General features: G+C 40.1%; 1 protein-coding gene across 1 annotated transcript in view; it reads right to left on the bottom strand.

Annotated features, from left to right (window-relative positions):
- NWD2 (NACHT and WD repeat domain containing 2) overlaps positions 1-20,619 on the bottom strand; it is a 199,033-nt gene extending 178,414 nt beyond the window's left edge. Inside the window, exon 1 of the mRNA XM_018561266.1 lies at positions 20,291-20,619. Within this exon, the coding sequence (XP_018416768.1) occupies positions 20,291-20,441 (151 nt within the window). The 5' untranslated portion in view covers positions 20,442-20,619. The remainder of the gene's footprint in view (positions 1-20,290) is intronic.
- Positions 20,620-27,529: the final 6,910 nt, after the last annotated feature.

Genomic DNA, 27,529 nt, shown 5'->3' with positions numbered 1-27,529 from the left:
TTTGGGTAGGGATGTATCCATTCTTATCCGTGGGTTTAAAACTTAAGACTTGCAGCTATAAATTGGGCATTTGACAAATATGGGGACCTTAAACCCAAACAAAGAGCCTTTATCCTTGACTGCCTTGAGTTTGCTATGGCCAAAAATGTATTTTGGTACCAGGGTAACTTTTACCTACAAGAGAAAGGGGTAGCCATGGGAGCCAAGTTCGCTCCCTCCATGGCAAACCTATATATGGCACAATGGGAAGAGGAACACATTTTCAGTAAACCCAAAGAATCACTTAAACTGTGGAAACGGTATATTGATGACGTCTTTATCATCTGGGAAGGGACATTGCCCTCTTTAGAGCAATTTTTTATTTCTCTAAACGACAATGAATACAACTTACAGTTCACATCCACTATTAACGCATCCACAGTACATTTCTTAGATTTAGAGATCACAAAGGATATAAAGGGTTGGAAGACAAAAACATATTTTAAACCCACGGATAAGAATGGATACATCCCTACCCAAAGTTGTCATCATCCACAATGGCAAAGAGCTATCCCCAAAGGACAGTTCATGAGAATCAGGAGAAATTGTAATAACCTGGAAGATTTCCATGTACAATCTCAGGTCCTGATAGATAGATTCGTCGAGAAGGGCTACAAGAAAGATGAATTACATAGGCTAAGAGATAAGGTTGCAGATTATGATAGGAAGGACTTATTACAACAGGTACCAAAAAAGAGAATAGATTCTCTTCCCATATCGTTTATCACTGACTATTCAGCTCAACATTGGGATTTAGAACATATTATTAAGAAGCATTGGAGCATTTTAACAAGAGATAAAACACTTGGTCCCATGCTTCCATCTAAACCAAAAATTATCTATAGGAAGGCACCTACTCTGAGGAATAGTTTATCTAATAACGTTATTGATCCACCGAAACATACCACCTCTTTCTTTGAAGGTGTTGGATTCTACCCTTGCAAAAGATGTGTAGGCTGTAGAACCACAGGCCTAAGAGCTAAAATAAATTCCTTTAGATCTCAAACAAGTGGCAAAGAATTTAAAATTAAAAATTTCATCTCCTGTAGCAGTCGTCATGTTACCTACCTCTTGGAGTGTCCATGTGGACTCCAATATGTAGGCAGAACTACAAGGGAACTGAAGAAGAGAATAGAGGAACATATTACTAACATCAAAAAAGGGTTCACCAAACACAGCTTGTCCAGGCACTTCAAACTGGTGCATGACCAGGACCCGAAACTCCTAAAAATATGTGGTATCGATAAAGTAAAAAATCATTGGAGGGGTTCCAATCTCACCAGAGAAATCTCCAAGAACGAATCCAAATGGATTTTTCTTCTAGATACTATGACCCCTAGGGGATTAAACATTGAATTTGATTTAAACTGCTTTTTAAGTAACTACTAATCCACTGCAGGTCTTCTTAGACCCCCTTTTTGTCTAAATCAACCTCCCAACATTGAACGTGATCTAAACTGCTTTCTAAGCAATGATTAATCCATTAATTCCACCTCCCAACATCGAATATAATTTTAACTGCTTTCCAAGCAATTATCAATCCACTACAGGTTTCTATAGTCCCTTTTTGTCCAATTCAACCCCTTTTTTCCACCAGCTCCATTTTTAAGGCTCTAATTTATAATATTTTAAAGTTTTTAATTTCATAACTAATTCATAAACCTTTCGCCATACCTCTCAATCCTTTATCTAATCTAGTTCTCATCTCTTCACAATCTTGTATGCTGAATACATGGAATAATGCCGAATGAGATGCTAATGCGACTGAGGTCATTCCTAGCTAATATCCCGTCACACTTCCACAACGATCTACATTGAATGATGTGACTTATAACTATACTAAATATTTAGTAACAAACATTAATATCATATATAGATATGCACATTACCTAATCACACACTTTTCAATCACTCCTTTATACAATGTTTTTCACTTAATTAATATCTATGCTTCATCTACCACATTTACTTTATTCAAATTTGTCCAGCACCTACGCATATATTATTACTTACAATTAGCTAATTAAAGTTTATTTTTGGCACACACACACCAAATATTATTTTATATACACCCATCCTCAATTTAGTTCCTAAGGATTAAAAACTATATTAAACTAATATGTAGTAATGAATAATATCTATAAGGTTATGTACATATATATACCACTTCACTAATTTATGCAATTAATGTCTTCACTATTTTATGTAATCTACGTTCGTATTTTTAACATTCTATGTATTACAATTTAATCATGCTCTTAATATTATCCATAACTAATATTCCATATTAATTATTTATTCACCTCGTATTGCACGTATTAGATACGTATGGGTTACACTACCGAGTAACGATAACATGCACATAAAACCACTTTCACCGAATAATTTTTACTGAGCACCTGTTTTACATTTTTCGTTTATTTATAAACCTTTATGACTTATGACTTATTATTTATAAGTAGTCAGAAGGATAAAACGTTTCTGAGTGGCTAAGGAATTATTCCTTATCCTTAGCTTTAACCAATGAATGTTTTATATATGTTAACTATACGATTTTGATCCGAGTCACTGGCAACTCAAAAAAGCTCTTCTAGACTGTTTAGTTTTAGATATATAGCTCTTATTTCGCTTTGGATTGTGCACGTCCTCTAATTACTTGTTGAGTGATCTTCCAATTATAACCAATTAGTGGAGCTCTTATAAAACCTACATCCACCTTGTCACTTGATATCTACCTTTTTTTGAAAAAGTCACATGACGAAACGCGTCAAAAAGGTAGATACAACTGCACACGAGGAGTCCTCTTAGATCGATCTGTGCCGGCCGGTTTTTATACTTCCAGATGTAAGCTACTATTTTTAATAAAATTTATACTGTTTTTACATACTGCACCACGAGGTCTTTTTGCTTTTAAATCCTCATAACCCTGTTGATTCCGGAGAGAAAGTTCGTTAGTACTACGCTCAGGCTAAGCGGTCCCTGGGTCTGAAAGACAGCTCCAGCACTGCAGCCGGAAAACATCTCTCCTACTGCCCGATTCTAACGCGGGAAGAATATACCTGAAGGAAGGACGGGATCGGGTACCATATCATCAAGACCCTGATATCTGTGCATATCCACCGTAACCCGGTGAGTACCCATTACTAAGGGGGCTGTCGGACTAAGGAGATAGGAACCAACAATCATCCGTCTTCTCCCCACCCTTTCTCCTGTTTTTATATCTACTCTTCATATCGCTCATTGAACATTGCTGTCTCCGGCATCGCCTTCACCTATTTAAATAAATAATTCAAGATCAATATAGATCACTGAATGCTATTCTTCTGATTTTTTTGGGCTATTAGATTTTTTTGTCAGATCTTTTTAAAAAACTGTCACAGATTATCCACTGTAATCTTGTTGAGACGGTTTTTCTGATACTGTGTTATATATTTCAATGAAGTTGTAATGCCGTATTATACGCACTAATCGTAACTGATTTCATTTATCTACTATCATCTAATTTCATTTATTATTACTTAAGCTTAATCGAAGCTGACTTTATCCATTTTATTATTATTTAATTTTATTATCTATTTTTTATCATCTAAGTTTATCACGATTTTTCACCTATGTTTGTATGTCATTAATATTTATTAGCTATAGGCTACACTTAACCTTCAGTTAATTGCTCACTCATGTTGTTCACACATTGATACATTCAACTTTTTTCGTTTACTTTTTTATGATTGTTTCTAACACACATAATTTAAACATTGATATACATTGATCACTTAACCCAATCTGTGAACATCTACACACATTTTGTTGACTCCATCTCTAGCGCTGTGTTACAAATACTCTATCTATTTAAAGGCGGTTTACCTCCTTTATTTCATAGCTGCTTTTGGTACAAGTACAATTTAGACATATCCAGGAGCGCAGATTTATTTTTTCCTAATGTACTGTATTTACTGAATAAGGCAGCATAATAAATGCTGGATTTTAAATAGCTATTCCCCTCTCCAGTGTTTCCTTGAGAAGCACTATGTAGAGGACCATGCAATTCAAATCCAGCATGCTAAACGAAGACAGACAAATACAGCGATGGATAGAGCCACTAAGGGGCCATTGTGCCGGATCTACTTTAGGGTACAAACACAAAAAATTCCAAGCACACTTACCATCTAGCTTGCAAAGAAAGCTTACATTGCCTCACAACTTGCAATAAAAAGAGAGGTTTTAGTTGCAGAACTATGCAAAACCTGTGGAAGCCAATCGTCAACTCTCCTCTGTGAGGTGTGGTCCTAACTCTAATCTATGAGAGCCTCCATCTTGCAGCATATATCACAATAGATACATTTAGTGCAGGTATGGCTGGAGAAAGCCCATCCCTCTTTAAAGGTTCCTTAGACTGGATCTAATTTAGGGTCCCCCATTTAATTACTAGCCAAGTTAAAACTCTTATTCTCTGTGTATAAAATGACAGCTAGATAGAAATGAGCTGTTGCTCATTACAATCACATGGGGAACCAGCACCCTCTGACCCACATCTAGTATAAATGAGAACACATGGTATGTCCACCCCTCAACAGAAAAATAGATAGGTAGGTAGATAGATGATAATAGATAGATAGATAGATAGATAGATAGATAGATAGATAGATAGATAAAACATTGGGGATACTGGCTTTTAAAGGCATCAAACAGCTTTACTCCACAGTTCTGAGTAATTGAGCAGGCCGCTGTTTCCTTATCAGAGCCACATACGGGAAGTCTAAGGGGACTCTGCAACCAATCAGAAATCACATGCAGACACCAAGAGATGCCAATTACACGTGTGTTTTTAATGTGTTTCAAATTGTCACAGAAATGCTTTTTTTTTAATAGTAGTTATTACAGGCCTCCTACCTATCAGAAGGCCTTTCCCAAGTTGTCTGCATTTCTGAAGAGGCAGTATAAAGTTGTTGTATAGTCAGAACTTGGTTTTCTCCCCAAACAAGTCAACGGAAATGCAAAAACAACTTTAAGCAGGTTGATGCAGCTTAGAAGGAGATCAAATGCAGGTCACAAGGAGGTCAAATGCAGGTCTAATTGACTTGGCAAAAGAAAAGTGAATGATTTTAGAAGAGTCTTATACTGATCTGAAATGTACCTAGACGCAAGCTTCGTTTGCCCATGAGCACAAATCCAAAGCCCATCAACACCTACCCTAAAACAAAAAGATATGGATATTAACATTTTTTACAGACAGCTTTTTTCAAGTGGAAACCTTTTTTTTTCCTCCACCTCCTGTAACACTCTTCTTCCAGGCACTAAAACACCATGTTTCACCTGTGGAGCTGTGGTTAGCAAAAACTGGTTTGTCCATACAGGTACTGTATATAGCGCAAAATGTACATTCAAAATGTTCGATTCACTAAGCTATAATTACTATTTGACTTTTGTTACATTGTCTAAAAATTAGCAAACATTAGTTTTAGCAATGGAGCTTTGTGAGAAAATAATGATCACATGACTAACAATATCATTTTTGTAAATACCATGCCTTATAGCTTATTGAGTCTATTGTGTTCCACTATTCTAGAATGTACCTTCTTTACCAACTAAACAGTGATGACGAAAGACCTGCTGTTGTTTACTAGGGGAGAGTGGGATGGAAGGATATCTCTGTGTTCCTGCATGAAGGGTATGATACAGGACCTTTTTATCTATAATTGAAAACCTCTTAAAACTAAATGCAGAATCTGACTCCTATGTCCCCCTACTCAGGGCATGTGCGAGCTTTGCGGCCGCACAGGGCGCCATGGCAACAGGGGTGCCAGGTAGCCGTCACAGCTCTGCCTCGGGGTGGCAGGGAGTAGAGGGGTGGCACAGCCTGCAGATTCTCCTCATATCCCCGCTGCTCTCGCCCGCCTGTATGGGCTGAGGCAGCAAGGACCCAAGGAGAAATGGAGTGCTAAAGCTGGTGGGGGCCCGGAGGAGGGAGCTGTCATCCAGGCTTCTATCCATTCATAACTGGTTGATAGTAAATATTTATCTCTAGTGTGTACTGAGTTCCCTCAATTTTTTTTTCTATTTCAAAAGGGAAATGTCAGGGGTGAACCATAAACCATGCACTTTGTTTTAGTAAACAGTATGTACTATTCAACATATAGTCTTGTGTTGTTTTTTTTGTCTTTAACGTAAACCTGTGCTCAGACTATGTATAAAAAAAGTGTTAACATTTCTGTCCTCTGTAGTTATAAGCATTATGGAGAAATTCATCTATAAATTCACAACAGAGCCACTAAAATCACAGTTTAATTCTCCTTCACTTTCTATTGCTGCAAAATCCTGGCAGCCTACCAGTACCAAGTGCTTGAAAAGAAACCAAAATGAAACTAGGCTTTGGAGTCTCTTTTGGGATATTTGGGGGTTAATTAGTTCACTGTACACACACATAGAGAGGTCAGTGATGGTTTTAAAACTCTGTATGTATGTAAATACGTTAATATCTTTAGTCTTGGCACAGGTACAATTTAAGATCAAGAATTAGTGACCTGCTCCCATGATCTTTGAATATTGCCCACCTCCTCCTGTGCCTCGCTTTTGGACCAGCACTATGATGTGCGTTCTTGGTAAGCAATAGTGAGTTGAGGGTGCTGGCTAAAGCTAGGAATAATGATAGGGGAACATGCATGGGTACAATTCATAGGCAAAGGCACTCCCAAATTGTGAACTTTAATACAAAACCCTATTAAAGTCAATGGGAGGCGAATATTGCCATGACCAAATATGGTCAATGACATCAGCCAGCATTCCAGCCTCTTTTGTTTACATTCAGCTGTCCGTCGGGGAATCTTTTGACTGACAGCTGAATGGGGCTTGGGATGCGTAGTTGGTTATCTGCATGCCAATGGCATAGTGTAGTAGCAACTATGAGCCCTGAGTGATGTTCCTTTAGTGGCGGTAGTAATACCACTACTACATAAATAACTTCCTGCACAGCCGGAGGTTTGCTTTGGTGGGTGAACAAGCTTTAAAATTTGCCAGCCCGCTGAAGGGCAAATGGCCAGAGTTCGTGGAGAACCATATGCTGCTGTAAACTCAAACCACATCCCCAGCTAGGAGTTACCAACTACACTATACAGGCATCTGTTCAATACATTTAATCTAGCCACAGGTTCTGTTTAAGCATACCATATACTTTGCAATAAGTGCAAGTAATACAAGAGAACAAATTAATTCCTGAAAGAATTTAATGCCAAAATTGTGTTTGGTAATAGAGAACTGGGAATGGTTTGACCAATCTCAAGGTTCAGATCAGTTAATAGGATTTTTCCTGAATGAAAAAAATCTGAAAAAGGGACTAATCCAAGTACCGTGGACTTGCTGGCTTTCAAGACTGCTTAGGGGACATATAAGCACCCAGAGATCTGTACATTTATGGTGCCATTGACCTTTAACTTTAGAGCATATGCTTTTTTTCAACATCCAAGGAATCACTATACATTCTTCTATAATTAAAAAAATTAATATCTGCTCTTGAGCTGTGTTATCCTTTGTTTAATCCATTATAACAAATTACATTACAGGAGATTCGGTTGCATGTACACTGATGTCTGTTTCATGTGCTGTTCTCTTAAGCATATATTTTTACCAGATGGAGTAACTATTGGAAAGGAGACAATAGCGTTCTGTTCCATTCTATGGTGTACACTGCTTGTAACAGGGATTCACACAAGAATCCGCATTGTATAAAAAGGGACATTTGCACTAAAAACACAATGGCTGTGCAACACACAATTTTGTGATTTATGTAAAAAGTAAACAGATCTGTATTATTCATAAAAAGTCATATTAAAAAATGCTTACTCAAGCCAAATCTATATTTAGTTTGTTTTGAAAAGGCTGAGGAGAAGCTGGAACTTCAATTGAGTTTTTCTTGCTCTGTGTGACGAGATTTCCCCTCCACACTAAGGGGTCTATTCACTAAGCTGCCGTAGGCAGCCGAGTGAAAGACCGACCTGAAGTGAAGTTAGCCGAACGCTGTTCGGCTATTCACTTCAGGCTGGTACGGCTGAAATCAGCCATACATCGGGTGGCTTTGTGTGGCTTCGGGTCGGCCGAAGATGCTCAGCATGTTCGGCCGACCCGACTTTGCAGAGGTGAACCTAGCCATTCCGTCACCCTGGGCAAAGACTCAGAGTTGCCCCCCCCGGGGGGACAAGTTCTCCATCCAAACGGCGGCGGCACCCCTCCAGATCCACCACAGAGGTGAGGCTTCAAATCACATCGTTCTCCAGTGCCGCTGTGTTAATTTAGAAGCTGCTTCTGGGCTTGCCTCTATTTTCCCGGTGGTGCCCCTTATAGTCTGTCATGGAGGAGAGACATGACTTAAGTGATTTGAAGCCTCACCTCCATGATGGATCAGGAGGGGCACCTCCGCACCAAAAGGAAGAGCACAGAAGCAGATCTAAAGACACTGATCCACCACGGAGGTTCATTACACAGCAATACATTATACAGCAGTGCACAATACCACCAGCTATAGAGGACTACAAATCCCAGCAATACAGTATACAGCAACGCAGAATAATATGAAGCTTCATAGTCTGTGTTGCTCCGAGGTGGCACCCTGATGTAAGTAGTAATGCAGAGCTCAATAGTGTGACGCAGAGGTCAGTAGTGTAAAGCAGAGTGCAGAGGTCAGTGGTGTTATGCAGAGTACAGAGGCCAGCAGTGTGACGCAGAGTACAGAGGCCAGCAGTGTGATGCAGAGTACAGAGGCCAGCAGTGTGACGCAGAGTACAGCGGCCAGCGGTGTAACACAGAGTGTTAAGTCAGCGGTGTAACACAGAGTATAGAGGTCAGCTGTGTGACGCACAGTATAGAGGGTCAGAGGTGTGATGCACAGTACAGAGGTCAGCAGTGTGACGCAGAAAGAACATGGACTTACATTGGGAATAGTTGATCAAATTCAGATGCCCTGTCCTCATGCCCTCTTCCTTTCCTGGTGGTGGTGGTGGGGGGGGGGGCAGCGATGTCGCCGCATGTTATCAGGTGAAGCCTCCAGCAGCTTCTTTCAGGAACTGCCATTCTGCTCTCAGCCAGACAGTAGTGGTGCTGTAGTGTCCCTCCCAGCCTATAGTAGCTGAAGAGGGAGGAAGATGCTGCAGGTGGCCGCCGAGGAGCCCTAACACTGAAGCGGGCAGTAGAAAGGCAGCCGAACCACCGGCTTTTCTCCTCTGCCACCTGCAGCTTCTGCTCACTTCTGCTACTAAGAGTCATTGCCTTGTTTTTAAGTAGTCCCCCCCACCCCTCCGGATCCTCCACTGGTCCTGTCAGTACCAGCACCAGGGAACATGCCCCCCCTGCCTCCCCCTAGTTTTGGCACTGTGACTTCGTATAGCAGGGTTGGAGCATGAGAGAAAGTAGCAACACAAGGAACCAATGATTTGAGCTGATCATTGTGCTGCTTCTCTTTTTGGGTTCTGAGCAAAAATGGGTTGAATGATGCTGGACTGGGGGCATCTAGTTTGGGAAAGATTCTTGGCTGTGTCAAAATCTGTCCATTTTTATTACCTAGTATGAGGTTTCCTAGGTTGTGTTTAGTCCTTCGATTCTGTGCCAAAGCAAGAATGTTTGAGGCTACATAAGGTGTTCATCTGTCTAACTTGGAATAATTGACCTATATGGGAAAGTTGGTCAACACTAGAAAAAGAACAGATAGGATGTAGTGCCCCTGAAAATGTGCAAGGAAACTGGCTATGAAATACCTTTTATCCAGGGATTACTGTACAGCCACAATGCTCTCCCTGCCAGTCGTGTATGGACCCTTCTCTAGAAGTGGTCATCCAGGGTTCCCTGGAGTTCTTTTGGGCTCATATGGTTATATAGCTATGAAAAAGTTGAGAATAAAACACACTCCTAGTGTGAAGTGCTTCAAAATAGTGCAGCTGAAGTTGTTCCACACTGCATGTCAGCGTCAGCTTGCTCGAGTCAGGTATGAAGAGATTCTGCAAGCATCCTGGAATGAATGGGACTGTTATAATTTGTCAGTCTGAAATGTATAATTCTCTGCAGCTTCGAATGAGTCTCTTAAGAAGACTTATAGAAGACTTTGGAGGACACTTGGTCAGAAAAGTCAACTTAGCCTTTAATAGCTTGTTTTGTCTAGGGTGTACAATATATTTGCCCAGTTCCAGACTTTCCCAAGCTTCCTCCCTGCCACACATTCATTCCCCCCAAAACCACTCCTCTTCACCACTCAACTGGTTGCAGATCTCCAATGTCATAAGATACCATGTGAGACCTGTTGTCTTTCACTGTATGTGAGGATGTCAAGCAACTGTCCACATAGCGAAAGCAGAGGAGAGCGCCTTTGGCCCAGGTAGCGAGGAATAAAGTAAATATTTTACTCCAATGCCACTTTTTCAGCTGACTGGAGTTCCATGTTAAGTTACTGCCCCCATTATTATAACATACTAGAAAATATGAAACTTCAGAGGTATAAATCCCTCCCAACACTATTCTGAAACTGTATTGTATTGTAAATTGTATTCACTGTATAATTCATTGTATAAATTGTATTGTCTCCACTATTTTGTGAAGCGCTGAGCAAACTGTTGGCGCTATATAAATCCTGTATAATAATAATAATAAATGGAAACTTGCCTGGTTGTTTTATTTTCACAGGATTTTGCTGTAAACATGTTTTGTGTCAGTGTGAGAAAGAAACGACTAGCGCTTCTTCCAATTGCATTTTAAAACATATTCATAGTAAACAAAAATCTGGTTACCTCGGCGAATTGGGTATGTTCATGTAGGCGTAGACAATGGTGCCCATATTCACTGTGCCACATATGATGCAGAATATTCACTGTGACACAGAACACATTCATTGGGACAATGATTTCAATCCAACAGACTTTGACAATCGAGTGGCATTTCAAGATTAGGTTTTACTCCCTTGCTGGCAAAACATTTATGCTTTTATGTGAAATAAAGACAAGATAATATTTTACCTCTTAGGGCCCATTCACCCCTTAGTGTAGCATTAATCGCGATGCTGCCTTGGTTACTGTTGTCAATTTCTTCCCTTGCAGGAAGTGCGGAGACGTGTCATCTGTGCGTAGCCTTGTCTGTCTGCTCATGTTGGTACAGGCAGCGTTCTCACGTTAGGCACAATTTATGAACGAAGGGCACATCTCCCTGTACTCTTAGCACCTGGGAAGCTCTAGCCGAAAAGAGGGCAGCAGGCACCCAGCAAACATTGTGCAGCAGAGCGGTCATGTCGCTCTGCCTGCCGCCTCCCCCCCATGTGACCCAAAGAGATAGCCTCAGGCTACCTCAATAATGGGACAGCACTGATGAAGGAGAATCTTGATGGAGATAATCATGAAACATGTAAATCCTAACAGTGAGCAATAGCAACAGTTTCCGATCTGGAAGTTCAGAGAAGCTGTACCTTGGAAGCAAGGGGATGCAGATGGAAACAGGTTAAAATTAAGTGCTTCTGCACTTTATTGACTCAAATTGTTTATTGCCCTGTGCTACATTAAAATATACCGATGTGTTACTGTTTTAATAGACGAGGCTTTGGTACTACTTTAAAGAAGAACTTCTGCAAAAATTATTTGTAACCCTTGCAGTGGGGCTACTCCCTGCACTGCAAGGGTTAACTGCTCATTTTTGCCTTGGGTAAAAAATAACAAAGTTATGCTCACCCGATCCTCGGAGCCAGCTGCCTGTCACAAAGCTCCCTCCAGTCTGTCTCCTCCTCTGTTACAGCAATGAAACATCCCTGGGCCCCCTCATGTTCTATATACTGTGTATTGGATGTGATGACTTGAGGATTCCTAGGCTGATGCAGAGGAGGAGGGGAGAGGCTCCAGGGACCAGTTTAAGAGCAAGATGGCCGGGCGGATTGGGTGAGTATAACCTTTTTCTTTTTAACCCTAGGCAAAAATGAGCACTTAACTCTTGCAGTGTGGGGGTAGCCCCACTGCAATGGTTAATACAATTTTTACCCAGAGTTCTTCTTTAAGGGTGGCATTCAGACCACCACTGTAGAGGTTGCATTCCACCTACTGAACACCAATGTAAGGGGCATTTTCAGTGACCCCCAATAAATTTGTTTTTAATAAGTGTTTCCCATGACCTGAGAATTATTTTAGAGGTTCCACAGGGGTACACAGGTTGAGAAATATTGGTTTACATACTTTGTAACAGCCATTGAACCATCTATTTTGATAGTTACAACATAAGTATCTACAGATATAATGGGAAATAACAAAGGGAAACCATTTACAATGGTTTTTTAAATCTTTCCTGTCATACAAAATAGCATTTGTTAGAAATGAAAGGAAATTCAGTGTCATTCTCCAGTAAATCCAGCATGTTTGCAGCACACCTGGTTCCCCGTTCACACAGCACAGAATTCTGTAATTGTAAAGAATTTGTGCTCTTCTGTAAGAGAGCCAATGTATATCACTTGTTAGACTCCAGTCATTTTTACAACTATGCGGAGGAACACATAGAGCCAATGCATGCTATCACACAAGAAGCAAACTGACAAAACAAATTCATTTTTCTATATTCGTTTTGTCAGTTTGTTCTGATTGGCTTCTATTAGCTGTGATTCTGATTTGGATTCTGATTACTATTATTTGCAGTGAAGTCAAATGCTCAGCACTATAGTCATGGACCAGTAGGGGGGTCCAGGAGGCGGGAGGAGACAGGCCTGTAGGAATTTGCATTACAAAGCTTTAGGGTTCCTTGATGATGGTAATTAATAAATGTGCAAGGGGCTTGTAAAAAAAGGACAGGACTGCTTTTATTTAATTTAGGGAGAGGTATGATTATTTAGGGGTTCAGCAGATCTCAGATTTATATTCATAGCACCACTTATGAAACAGAACTGCTTCTTTGTAGACAACATGCAATGTAAATAACTACTCATGTGGCTATTTCATACTTGGGGCAAGGACATTCTTTAATGTCCAGATAGGCAGTGTATGTTTATAACACAGATGTCTATTTTCTTTTCTTTTCTACGGCCCGGTATACAAGTAAACTTAATCTACCTGACTCATAAAATTCCCTGAATTCCTTTACCATAAAAGAGAAGAAGCAGTAACTCATAAAAAGGCTCCGTCACCTTACAATTCACAATTGCAATAAGAAAACAATACTTTATTTCAGAAAAATGTAGGATGGTGGTCAGGGAAAATAACTAATATTGCCACATGTCACTCCCCAGGGTAATCATTAAATGAAAATAGTATATACAGTATGTAGTGGAGCATTTTAAGGCATGCACAATTTAGGACACCAAGATCTATAAAAACACAATACATTTACTACATTAATTGTTTATACCTATGCAAATATACTTACATTAATCTTTCTTCATATTATCTCATTAGAGTTGTTGTTCTATCTGCATATGCATCCTTAAGAGCCCTTTCACACCGTAGTGTTGTGTAAATTAAATGATGACATTCATTTTTCTCACGCTATCACATTTGTTACCATGCTCTACATGCTTTGGGTTGTCATTTATTTAAATGCCACCCCAAAGCACCCGCATGCGGGCATGCGATGCAGTGCAATATGCAATACAGTATGCACTACTTTATTTGCACGCCCTACTTTTTTTTTACCGCACCACAACACAATGCACAGTATTACGGTACCACATGTAGCGCTGCAATGCATGGTCCCTGGCAGGTACATTGGTGTGCAATTCCCATGAATGGTAACGCAATGCACCTTGTGCATAGTAATGCATGCTAGGTGTTTTTTTTATGATATTGTGCATTAAGCACTCAGTATTGTGTGATTAATGCAATGCTGTGGTGTGAACCAGCCCAGAAAAAGTGGACTTTGCTCCAAGGAACATGTTGAATGGCTATAACATCAACATATGCAGTATTTATATTACAGTATATATCTATAACTAACATTAAAAAAAATGTATATACTGTGCATCCTTTGATCCTGATTTTATCTTTATGATATTGAGAGACTTGTTCTATTGTAATGTATTTGTGAATAAAGAAGTGTATTATGTTTTAGGAAGTCTTGGAGTCCTAAATTGCTGCATGCCTTAATACACCCTACTACATACTGTATGTACAATACATATACAAGAACAATACCTTACATTGTGGCAAACTTTACTAAAAAATAATGAAAAATTATGTTTTGCATTTTTAATCATCTACAGCATAAAGTCCACTACCAGCTTATGTGGTTCTATCATTGAATGGTGGGATTTCAGGGTACCTGGCAGAACTCTGTGTTGGAACTAAAGCCCAAGGCTGTATAGAGAGTGTGATAAAAAAAAAATAGGGGGGACCCCGGCACACAGAAAACAATGTGTTCAATATTAAATGTAATATTATTGTTAGTATGTAAGCTTTTCTGTACAAGACAGGTTGTAGTTTAACATACAGGTTTTGTCTTACAATACACAGAATAGCAAACAGACAGTATATTTTTTGCCATATGTTCATCAGTACATCAGTATTCCTATGCCATAGTTTATTTAGCCATACATCTCAACTGTCCCTCATTTGGAGGGACTGTCCCTCATTTGTAACCATATATCTCTGTCCCTCTTTCCTCCTTAGTTGTCCCTCTTTTTGGTCTGACGTACAGATATCTATTTAACTACCAAAAGTGTTATTTTGCACTACAATCTTTATCTTATCTCTTAATTATCTTGTTTGCTATTTTGAGGCGTCAGTATAAGGGCTAGTTCTCACCAGCCACAGTGCGTTCTGGCCTGATTGGGGCCGGAACGCACTAAATCGCATTCCAGTCGGCTCACTTTGTTGTGGGGCGGGAGGGGGCTCGGCGGTGCATTGAAGTGAATGGCACGGCAGCCACGCCCTCAGGCTGCAATGCAATCGCTCACACGGGAACGATTGGCACATCAATACCTGCGTTCCGGTCCGGTCCACAAAAATAGTGCTTGTAGCATTTTTTCTGACCAGACCGCAGGCATTGATGTGCCACCTGTTCCAGTGCGGCCGATCGCATTGCGGCCGGAGGCTGTGGCTGCAGTGCTATTCACTTCAATCCACTGCCATGCCCCCTCCCGCCCCACAACAAAGTGAGCCAGTTGGAATGCGATTCAGTGCATTCTGGCCCCAATCAGGCCGCAACGCACTGTGGCTGGTGTGAACTAGCTCTAAAGGAAACTTAAAAGTAAAGAATAAAAGAAGACAATTCTGGGTTTTACCTAGCATTTACATTCATAATGGACCCCATAACTGGGGACGTGGCAAGGGTGTGTCCATTGTCTACATACATTGTGGTGGAAGGTGTCCCACTTTCTCATCTCAGAACGTTGAAAGGTGTGCATTTAGCATACGAAAATGATGGCAACATTGTCACTTTTCGCTAAATCAATGCCTTGTGGAGCACATAAAAAAAGAAACTCCCACTTTACCTAACATAACTACTTCACAAATGTGTGAAACAGCATCTAAAAATGTCAGGGCTGCAGAACTTGTTGAATATTTCTTATGCTCTACATATATATCTGTTGCCATGGGTAACGAAAGTTAGATGTTGCCCTTGGTTTTTCAGTTAATATTCTTTTATTTGACCCCTTCCAAGGACAAAGAGCTTCTAGGAAATTTCATGATTTAAAGGGCAGATCTGTAAGTGAATACCCCTCCACTGGATGTCAGGTATCACAAGGCTCTTGTCTAATCTATTGAACCTCAACAACACAAGATGCCTTACCCAGTCATCCAATCTCCTTATGTAGGTAGCTGTTTAAATATGCTTCCAGGGCAGGATTTCTTTACACCATGTCGGTTGAGCTGCGTTTTTCTGCACACTACAGCACATTATTATTATACAGTATTTATATAGCACCAACAATGTGCGCAGCGCTTTACAATATAAGGAGGACATGACAATTACAATACAAGTCAAGATGGTTAGAAGGTTCCTGCCCGTGAGAGCTTACAAACTAAAATATGTAATTGTCTAAAAAATGTGTTGTATTGTATTGTATATAAAATGTTTGTATTGTATAAAATATATTGCATTGTATATACAGTAAAATGTATGTATTGTATAAAATGCATTGTATTGAATATAAAATGTATGTATTGTATAAAAAATATATTGTATTGTATGTAAAGTTGTATTGTATATACATTGTATTGTATATAAATGTGTATTGTATTTGTATTGTATTGTATTGAATATAAGCTGTATTGTATTTATGTTGTATTGTATTGTATATAAATATTTATTGCATTTATACTGTATTGTATTGTATATAAAGTTGCACTATACTATGTGTCGTAGTGAAGTTATTTCATTGAACACACTTGCAGTTTGCATTATTATTACCATAACATTCTTTCGTCGTATGTAAGGTGTTGTGGCTGATTGCTGCACTGACCCAGGGAGGTGATGCTATCCATCCATTAGTAATATACCGTGAAAAGCAGACGTGTTCATTAATAATGTGTAAGCTCAAATCATGAAAGCCTGATACCTAATAGCTTATGGCATCAGGTCTGAGGATATGATTTCTCAGCAAATATTACATGACATAACGATACTTTTAGCTGCTTCCAGTTTTTGCTTAGTATAGGTTGTAACCATACAGCTCAGTCTCAGTTCAACATTGCGATCCATAATGTGCATATCACGTTGCAGCCAGACATAGGGGAAAAGCAAGTTTTTACAGAAGCCTGGAGAATCTCTAGACACGGTATATAAAGGCAAGGTCAAAGATAAGCTCTCAAACAATGAGCAAGTGTGATCTTGTCAGCTGCTATTCACCGTAAACAATTCTTCTTCTCTGAATGACAACGTAGTATTCAGCTCAGTGAAAGGTGCTTTAATTCCTGGTTCAGATGACAGTGATGTCAATGCTTTTTGTAGACAATGATGTCACCAATGAGTTGCCTATAAAACTTGATGCTATATAGTGACAATCAATGAGCGAACATTGTGCTGCTGTTTGGGAATTACTGTATTCAAAATATAAGACAATGAAAGTGTACAAACCAACATTCAATGTCATTTCCATTCAGTTTTTACCATTTTAAAGGCAATTATTTAAAATAAAGACCATTTAAACCACCATTTAATAGCTGTCAAGTTTCCATGCTCCAGGATCCTGTCACTGTCCCTGGCTGACCCAGGCCTTAATCTATCTAGGCGTAGGAAGGTACTAATGTGTTGCATAGTGCCATGTTGTGTGATATCGCGGGAGGGGTGAGGACTGGGATTCAAATGTCTTCAGCCATGATGTAATTAAATATGGTGCTGCCAAGGACAGTTAAGTCTGTCTGGTCTAGCTCCAAGCATCAGTATTACGCCATACCCCTTAAGCAAGTCCAACCCTTTCTATTGGTGCTCATGGGTACAGTCTCGTAGTGCGTGAGAATTCAAATTTCTATAGACATGATGTCACAAAATATAGTGCCGCCAAGGAGCACAGCTCCTTTTATTGCTACAGCAACATCTGTTTGGTCTAGCTCCAAAGCATCAACAATACATCTTGCTCAGGGCCGGATTTCCCCCAAGGCCATCCGGGGCCCGGCCTCGGGCCGCAGGGAGTAGAGGGGCAGCAGGGTTGTGGAATTCCTATCTCCTGATGCCCAGGACATGAAGTTCTGGGCACCGGGCAGGTAGTTGTTTTCTACATTTAGCCCTGCTTTGGGCAAGCAGGGCTAAATGTACAGTGGGGAAGCCACCGCTTGTTTTGTACAAGTGACCTCTGCGATGTCGCCGAGATCAGTTGTATGCATCCTTCATACAGGGGGGCGCATTGAGGAACCTGGCATTGGTAAATCCGGCCCTGATCTTACTCATTCAGCAAGTCCAACCTTTCCTATTGGTGCACATGGGAACAGTGTCCTATTGTATGATATCATGGAGGGTTAGAAGTGGAATACACAATTCTATAGCCATGATGTCACAAACCATGGTGATGCCAAGTAGGACAGCTCCTTATATTGCTACAGAAACATCTGTTTGGTCTAGTTCCAAGCATCAGAAATACATCTTACCCCTTCATCAAGTCCAACCTGTCCTATTGGTGCTCACGGAAACTGTGCTGTAGTGCACGATATCACTGGGCGTGAGGAATAGAATTAAAATGTCTATAGCTATGATATCACAAAATATGCTGCTTCTTAGGATGGCAGCTCCTTGTATTGTTACAGCAACACCTGTTTGGCCTAGTCCCAAGCATTAGAAATACACCATACCGAACCCATTCAGCAAGTCCAACCCTTCCCATTAATGCTCAAGTGATCAGTGGATAAAGTATACATATTCTACATCATTGCACCACTTATCTACTGTATAGATCAATAAGAGACATCTGAGGGGCCACAGATCCAAGTAGGGGACTTGCCTCTTGCTGTGCCAAGAGGGCACTGTCTGAGAAAAAGCGCCTACCTGGCCTCAAAGCAATGGAGACCCAGCTTCCAACATGCTATGATGGGCTCTCACCGCACCCAGTGATACAGACTGAAGTTCTCAAACACAGTAGATGCCCTTTTGTGTGAGGCTGCCGTTTTGATGGGTGTAATGCAACATGACTCTGTACAAGTTGGCCAGGCTGGAAATATTTGGCCAATCTCTTGCCAATGTAGAGATAACTGCGGAGCTGCGGGTCACAGCAAGTGCACACAATCATCAATGTGTATACCAATGTCATGAAATCAAAAGCTTTTTCTACAACTGAACTGTTTCCTAATAACTGACTGCCATCTGTCTATGGATGCAAAGCATTTATAGGCACATTCCTATCCATCTGCTAGAGATGACAGTGTTCTAGCTGTCAGGCTCATCCTCAGCTGATCTTGAACTATTCAGTCATTATAATGATCATCGCTGTCCAGTATTTCTGTTGCAGATCAATTATGCACCAAACAGTGAACCTGGAGGATTGAGATGAGGGCCAGGCATTTAGAAGGGGGCCAGGAATAACAGGATTATACATACATGACAGTTGGGGGATACAATATACATTTCAAGGATGGATTTGATGCAATGGCTTCATCATGAAAAGATCTTATATGGTAGTTCAAATGTTATTGTTTTAATTACACTGTTCAAGCCGTGTTCTTTATTTACACCCGGTCAGTTTTAAGGGAATCTATCCTGAGAGAAAGGAAGGAAGGAAGGAGCATTTGGACATGCAGTAAGTCTCTAATTAGATAAGTCCTGTTTTGCTGAGTTTGTCAGTGTCTGAATTAATGTGACAATGTGAGCCGTCTGAACAACTAACTCCAGCGCCCAGGCACAGAACTGTGTGGAGAGCTGTTAATGTCATTCAGCATTCGGCTACAGAACTGGGCATTTACATACAAAATTACTGAGTTTCCACTGCTGATTACTCAGTAATGTCAGCATGTGTTTTTTTTTTAAAGTAGAACCCAAATTCTAAATTGGTAAATCTGTTCTACATCACAGCTTTACATTGCCTTCCTTCTTCATTAATCGCTCCTTAGCCCTTGATGCAAATGAAGGTTTTGGAGTGACAAACGCCCCTTAGTAAATCACTTTAATAACCAATGTAAACGTTCATACAAATATAACATTATTTTTTTTCTTGTAATCATGTCTATGATATGCACAATAAAATCTAATATGGTAATAAAATAACGCATCTGATGCTGTACTGGGAGATGTTCTGTCATTTAATTCTCCTATGAATTAAAAAAAAAAAGGAAGTTTGTTAATTGGAAAGGAATCTATGTGAGTGTGCCTATATCATTAAGTGTATTTATTGTAAGCCCACATGCCTCATTGAGCCTGTGATTGAATGCCTGGGCTAGGGAAGATCTTCCTACATTAGCTGGGTGCCTCATCAAGTCTACACATCCTGTAATGTAATGTGTTTTCACTGGAGCTAGGGAAGCTGCAAGATGTGATGCTCGGATGTCAAGCTCTTGGGGAAGTGTGAATTCTGGTGACAGCTTATCTGCATAATAAATGAATGACATGTGTTCACAGCCCCCTTTACTGCACTCAGGAAAAGAAAAATAGGTGCCCAAGAATTGGGACTGAAAGATACCCAAGCCCCATGCACAGGACTGACAGTCATGCATGCCAGAGGACCAGACCTAGAGAGGAGAGGTCAGAGATGCTGAGTGACATATTACTGTCACCATGGTTACACCATCACTTGCATCCTGCAGCTTTTCCCTGTCCAAGGGGTTCTGCAGCAGCCATGCCTCCCAAGTTCATAATCCGACAATGACAGTCATAATAGTAGATAAAGAAGAATTACCTTCAGGATTGGCGCTGATGAAGACACGTACACACTTGCCGGTGGGTACCAGGTGAAGGGGTAGAGCAGACAGGTTCCCAGCGAAGGCTGCCCTCCTGACAGCGGAGTCCCGGGAGCAGGGCACTCTACTGCTGGCTCCAGACGGCCACATATCACCTGTTCTGTCACCGACCTCCTCCACTTTAGGGATACATGCCAAGAGAAAGGACACAAGTGTTCGAGTCAGTGCGGTGCCACTTCCTGCCCACTGGCACCCCCCTCGCAGGGGTTAACAGCCATACGAACTATATTGCAGGACCCCCAAGACGCAAAACAGCCTCAATCCAGCATCAGGACCGCGGGCTACTGCCCTGGCATCCCCCCCATCTACCCCACGGAGCCCGTCTGACGGTGGCAGCGCCAGCCAGGTACCCCGAGTGGATGCCGCCGGCACAAGGAATCTCGGCTCGCTCTCTTAACAGTCAAGATCGGCAGCTACTGCTGCTGGGAGCATGTGACTTGGGAGAATCTTCACTCCCCTGCCTGCCCTCCTCTCTCCATCATCTCCCTCCCTGCCCAGCTACAGAGAGGAGGGGCACCACTGCCACAAGGACCACTGCAACCCACCCGGGACACTCCAAATGGAGGTGTGTGCTCCACCTGTGCCAGGGCGATCCGGTGCCATGGTCAGGGTTCTCTTCTACCTGTTTTATGTCATTGTACCTTCTCCTAATATACAATTATCTTCTAGTGCAGGGCAGGTATTACAAATATCCCCAAAAATGTTCATACAGGTGGCCAGAAAAGCTATTAATAATAATAAAAAGAAGAAACAGCAAAATAACAACAATAAATAATAGAAATAATAATAATAATAATAGTAGTAAAAATACCACTACTACTAATAATAATATAAATAATAATGTAAAAACAATAAAAAATAATAATAATATCAATAATAAATGATTATTATGTTTTAACATTATTTCTATTATTATTATAATTTTAACATTATTATAATTTTTTATAATTTTTTTATTTTTTGGAAATTATGCATTATTTATTTCTCTAAACTGATACCAGGTAATACAGTTCAATATTAAAGTGACACTAAACACAGGTGTTAAATCTTATAAATGCATTCAAGTGCCTTCATTAACAACTATTAATAGAAATGTATCCTATTTGTGTATCACTTAGCTGTAGATCCTCAAATCATCTCTGAATAGGCACTGACACTGTCCTTCCTTCTGGAGGGTGGCTACTTTATTTATTTTTTTAACAATTTTTCTTTATTTAAGAGTAATAAATACACAAGAAATAACAGCAACATTGCAAAGAGATAACAAAAAACAATAGTAATAAAAACAAAAGGAAGATTAAAGGTTGATAGCAAACAAACCCAATTTTGCATATATTGATGATGACAGTGCGACCAACATTGCTTCCACATATACATATCAAGGTTTGTATGGAATAAAAACACTCAAAATCGGAAAGTATAGTTATTGTCACCACGTAACGCATACATTGGAATCATGAGAATCATTGCATAAGAAAGAGAGCAAAGTGGCACAATAGGCCATCAACCTTCAGATCACTGGCAAATGAGGGTGGCTACTTTACAACACACACAGGGACCATGGGCAAAAAAGCAGCTCCAAGGTTTCTCCTGTGATGGACCACAATCTCACGCTTACTTTACTAATTTGTATTGAGATTGTAGTCCATCATGGGAGTAAGCTTGGAGTGGTGACTACTTTAAAACACACACAGGGACCATGGGAACAAAAGGAAGGACAGTGTCAGCACCAATTCAGAGATGATTTGAGGATCTATAGCCGAGTGATACACAAATAAGATACATTGTTGTTTATAGGTAAGGTACATGAATGTATTTTTAAGATTTAACTCCTGAGTTTAATGTCACTTTAACATTAAGAGTAGCAGATATAAAAAGACAAAGTGACATTTGAATATCATCAGTAAAAGTAATGTGTAACATAAGTTCAATGATGCATTAACAATAAATCTTTAAAGTATCATGTAACATATATCGAAAACCAAAACATTCAACGATGTTCAATGATGCATTAAAAATAAATCTATAAAGTCTATCAAAAGTCAAAACTGTTAGGGCTTGTTCACACCGAATGCAGACCAGATCTGCGTGAGTTTTGCCTAATTTTTGCCGCATTTTTGCAGCGTTCTGGGCTATTTTTGGAAAAAAAAATTAAACACATTTTATTTTTAGCCTAAAATGGGCTTTCAGTGCATTCCAGTGCATTCGCATGCATTTTTTATGTGTTTGCATGCATTCCAGAGCATGAAAAATAGGGCTTGCTGCACTTTTTTTTACATGCTCTGGAACTGAACGCTGCGGTGTGAACTAGAGTCCAAAATACCATTGGAATACATTGGATGCGTTTTTGATGCGTTCTGTAACTGTTCTGCATCTGGAACGCATTTGGTGTGAACAAGCCCTTAAGACTGTTCTATGGTTCATTAACCTCCCTGGCGGTATTCCCGAGTGTAGCTCGGGGTTACTTTTCCATACCATAAGCGGTAACCCCGAGCTACACCCGGGAATGCCGCATAGCATTTACTTACCTTGTCCCTCGAGCTGCGCTGTGTTCTCTGGCCGATGCCGGCATCCCTCTTCTGGGTTACATCCCCTGCGAGCATACGCGTCACAGGGGTATGGAACCGGCGGGATATTTAAAAAAAACAAACGACAAAAACGAAAAAAATTCAAAAAAAAATACTACGAAAAATGACACGAAAAAAGAAAAAAATCATACCGCCAGGGAGGTTAAAAAAATAGAGACAGCCAAGGTTTAGTATATCTAAAGTCAAAACATTCAATGATGTTCAGTGATCCATAAAAAGCATAGATAGTAGAAGTTATATCTATATAGTAGAAGCATAGCATATAGTATATAAGTATATATAGTAGAAGTATATGTTTAGTTCGTATATCTAAAGTTAAAACATACAAGGATGATCAATGATGCATTACAAAATATAGAAAGTATACGTTAAAATATATGTGAAGCCAAAACTCTCAATGATGCATACAAAAAAAAATCTAGACAGTATAAGCTAAAGCATATTTAAACTAAAACACTTTATTATTTTGGATAGAGTATGGAAGGGTTAAAATCCTCATTATTTTTCTTTCTCCGTCTAGGAGATTTCCATTCACTTTTTGTCCTGTAGACACAACAGGAAGTGAGGAAAGCTATCCAAAGTTACGTAAATGAATGTATTTGTTACAGGTATTTATATAACACTAACAATTTTTACGCAGCACTTTACATACTGCACATTCACATCAGTCCCTGCCCTCAAGGAGCGTACAATCCCTATTGTACACACATGCCAATGTAGACAGGAGCCAATTAACCTTTCAGCATGTCTTTGAAGTGTTGGAGGAAAGCAGACTAACAGGAGGAAACCCACAAGCACAGAGAGAACATATTAATTCCTTGGAGATAGTGTCCAGACCAAGATACAAACCAGGGACCCACCAAGGCAGAAGTACACTGTGCTGCTAAATCTTTTCGTAGGCAGTTGTCACCAGAACAAGCATTCTTATCAGAAGATATCCCCTCTATTCCTGTTCTGGTGACAACTCATCATTTTAGATTTTCCCTTAGTTTCAGCCCCAGTGTCAGTGGTCATGATACAGCTATAAAAATACTGGGGTTCTCACCATTCCACACTCTATCCAAAACGAAAAAAGAAACTTTTAGCGTATACTTTAGACTTTGCAATCTGTTGAATCTATGCAAACTGGAGTGTATAATTCTACATAGCAGTAATATATAATATGATCCATACATAAGAAAATAAGATCACACATTGAGTTATTTTCGTCTTTATAAATTCTGCAAATTACCTTATAAATTCCAGCCAGGGGCTTCATTTAAGATTTGCATATGAAGTCTGAAAAGGGCGGCCCAGCTATTCAATTATTGTACAAGGTTTAGAACATTTGCTCTGCCTTCTCCATTGTTAGTAAATTGAGGTAGCCTAGGTTGGCACATAGACCTACAAATATCCAATGGTTCACTATCAACCCCCAAGAATCAACTGCTTGATTTCAGCCTAGGTAGGAATTGTATGCGTGGCATTTTTGTAAATATATAAATACGCCCTTATGTAAAGATGTATATATGTCTTTATGCAGTGTTTTCCCTTTGATAGATTGTGCCTACATTTTCCACATACCTTGCACAATATACATTTTATAAATGTCATAGCTTTGCCAAATGTAGTTCCATGCTCTTAAAATATGCAAGGGTGATCCATTATCCATGGTGTATAATGCTTTTGCTACCTAATGATTAAGTACATAAATAAATAATTGTACTTACTCTACGCTGTAGGCTTGCCCAGTATGCAGTGGGGCATCCTGGTGAGAGTGGCCTCAATGAAAAATTCAGCAGCAGTCTGGGTGCCTGGCAGTGTTCTTTTATAATTATGATCTGTAAATCTTTTTATTTATTTTTTTCGGCGCATTTAAAGATTTCGAGAGAAAGGCATGGCACAAAGATCAGTCTGAAAGGTTGCACCCTGTAGTCAAAACACTTCCTTTTTATTTTGCTGCCAAGGGAGGGAAAGTGTCTGTGGTCGCAGCTAGAGGCGACATTAATGTGAGCCTTAGACCTTTACAGTCTGTGCATTATATATAAACCTCCCAGAGAGAGCAGCTTAGAATGGGCAGGAAATGCAAGCTCCTGGAAGGAAAAATAACATTCAAAGCTCCAGCAAAAGGCTACCGTTTATGATTGTTACTATTATTAATTTCCGGGGGTTCTGGGGAGTTAATTAAAATCCCTAAAGCAGACGAGTGCGCGGCTTACGCACACTTTAAAGGGCCTAAGGAGTCAGGCGATGCCACCACCTAAGCCTGACTTCAGTCAACTCTCTGTAGTACATTATAATACTAGCGTTTCATCCACCCAGCAGAACAGCTTGATTGGTTTCAATTATAGGATATAGGACAATGCCTATGAAACCCCCCAAGTAGATAAAGGGAGTTTCCATTCTGTAAGCTATATATCTTCAATAATTCTTCCCCAAAGACTTTAACCCTTAAGTATGAGATACCGCCTGCTAGGAGACCTTTCTTTAGGTGTCTTGAAACAGTTAATCGTGCTGACACTTGTTTATCTGTGTAATCATAGCACAAGTGAAGCTCTGTGCTCGCCGATCCCATGGTACAGTAATAAGGTTTTTTTTTGTAAACACAGATCAATATTTTCATTGTAAGATTTCTTACAGTGGTGTGTCTGGATGCAGAATATTACACATTTTATTACAGCGTTAGAAAAAAAATCCATTGGTGACATCATTTTGCAAACAATAATGACTTCATGCGAGTGTGGCACACACAGCGGTAAAGAAGCAGACTATCCAAATATTACTTTTTTTTTTTGTTGCTTTTGACGTATTACAAGACTTAACTTGATTTTTTTTCTCTGGGCAAATGCCACAGCACTATTCTCCAAATGACTGTCTCTGAGTTAAGGTTTAATTATCAAATGGAGCAGAATTGATTGAATTGGAGTGGCTGAGTTGAAGTGAATGCAGATGAATCAAAGACTCAGTTTGATGCCAATTAATCCCTTGGGGTAGGGACATTAGTTATAAAGCGGACCTTCATTTTGCCGTTTCTCGGACATATTTATTGCACAGGAAAAGGAATGTCAATATCTTTTGTTAGAAATGCCAGTTAACAAGGTGCAACTGACTGTGCTAATAATGCAAAGTTGTGTGTTTTGCATTTGTGTAAATTGTGGTTCCAAGAAGAAAGTACCATATGGTAATTCTAAGCAGATGCTATCCATTGCGAAGTGCAGCTCTTCATTTCCAAATAATTTATAGTAATATCTTAGCATTTGCTGAATGCCCATATTTCATGTCATATTTGTTCAGTTACACCAAAACCTTACAGTCAGTGTGGCTATTATGCAACTGCATTTGAAAGCCTTTTCTAGGTCTCTTAGGGAACTTTTTCTTTTTAAGGCTACCACTAGACTAAACTTTATTTAAAGCAGAACTCTGGGGAAAATTATTCTTAACCCTTGTAGTGAGGCTACCCCTGCAGTGCAAGGGTTAAGTGCTCCTTTTTTGTCTAGGATAAAAAATAACAAAGTTATACTCACCTGATCCTCCAAGCCGGGTTGCTCTTAGACTGGCCCCTTCTGTCTATCTCCTCCTCCACTGCAGTAATGGTATGACCCTCACATCCTACACACAGTGTATAGAATGTGATGACTCACGGGACCTTAGACCACTGCAGCGGAAGGGGAGCAAGGCTAAAGAGACCGGTGTAAGAGCAAGCCAGCTCGGGTGAGTATAACTTTGTTATTTTTGAAACTAGACAAAAATGAGCACTTAACCCTAGCAGTGCAGGGGTATCCCCACTGCAAGGGTTAATAATCATTTTCCTTGGAGTTCTGCTTTTAATTGTTATCTAATGTTGAGGAATATGGTGCTTCAATTGCAGTGCAATCCCGAATACAGCTACATTTGCAGCATTTAATACTCACTGCTGAATTAGGTTTTCTTTGCTGCCAGATCATTCCTCCCCATCCTATGATTCTTGTCCCTTGTGTGTAAAAACAAAAACTTTCCCATTTTTACACTATTTTTCTAGGATGCAGGGGATGCAAATAAGCCAATGAGGGCTTCTTGATAATTGTGTATGCCTCCTCAGTATACAGTGCTTACAGAAAGTAAAATTAAAATGAGCCCTTTCACATGTTCCTTGTTAAGCAGACCCTAAGGCATGGTTCACACCGGGGCGTTTTACAGCGCGTTCCTACGCACTGTAAAACGCTCAACATGTGAAAACCAATGATTGCCTATGGGCATGGTTCCCACCTGGGCGTTTTACAGCGCTTAGGAACATGCTGAAAAACGCCCTACACCCAAAGAAGTGCAGGAGCTTCTTTGGGGTGTATTTGCAGCACGTATCCATTAGGATACAGCCGGATAGTCCTCGAAAACGCGTGTTTGTCGCGCGTTTCTTTTACCGGAAATCGGCACGAAACGCGCGGCAAACGCGCATATTAAGTACGCCCAGGTGTGAACCCAGCCTTAGACTTTTCTGATATTCAAAGCCTAATACTTTGTGGATGATTTGCAAAGACTGGGAAAACCCCTTCACACGGCATTACTGACCCTAGATGAAGCCGAGAAGCATAGGAATTTCATATGCTCCTTGGCTCCATCTAGCAGCAGTAATGC

Source organism: Nanorana parkeri, unplaced genomic scaffold, assembly GCF_000935625.1.
Source record: "Nanorana parkeri isolate BGI_ZX_2015 unplaced genomic scaffold, ASM93562v1 scaffold511, whole genome shotgun sequence".
NCBI lineage: Eukaryota > Metazoa > Chordata > Amphibia > Anura > Dicroglossidae > Nanorana > Nanorana parkeri.
This window is presented reverse-complemented; position numbering and strand designations above follow the sequence as displayed.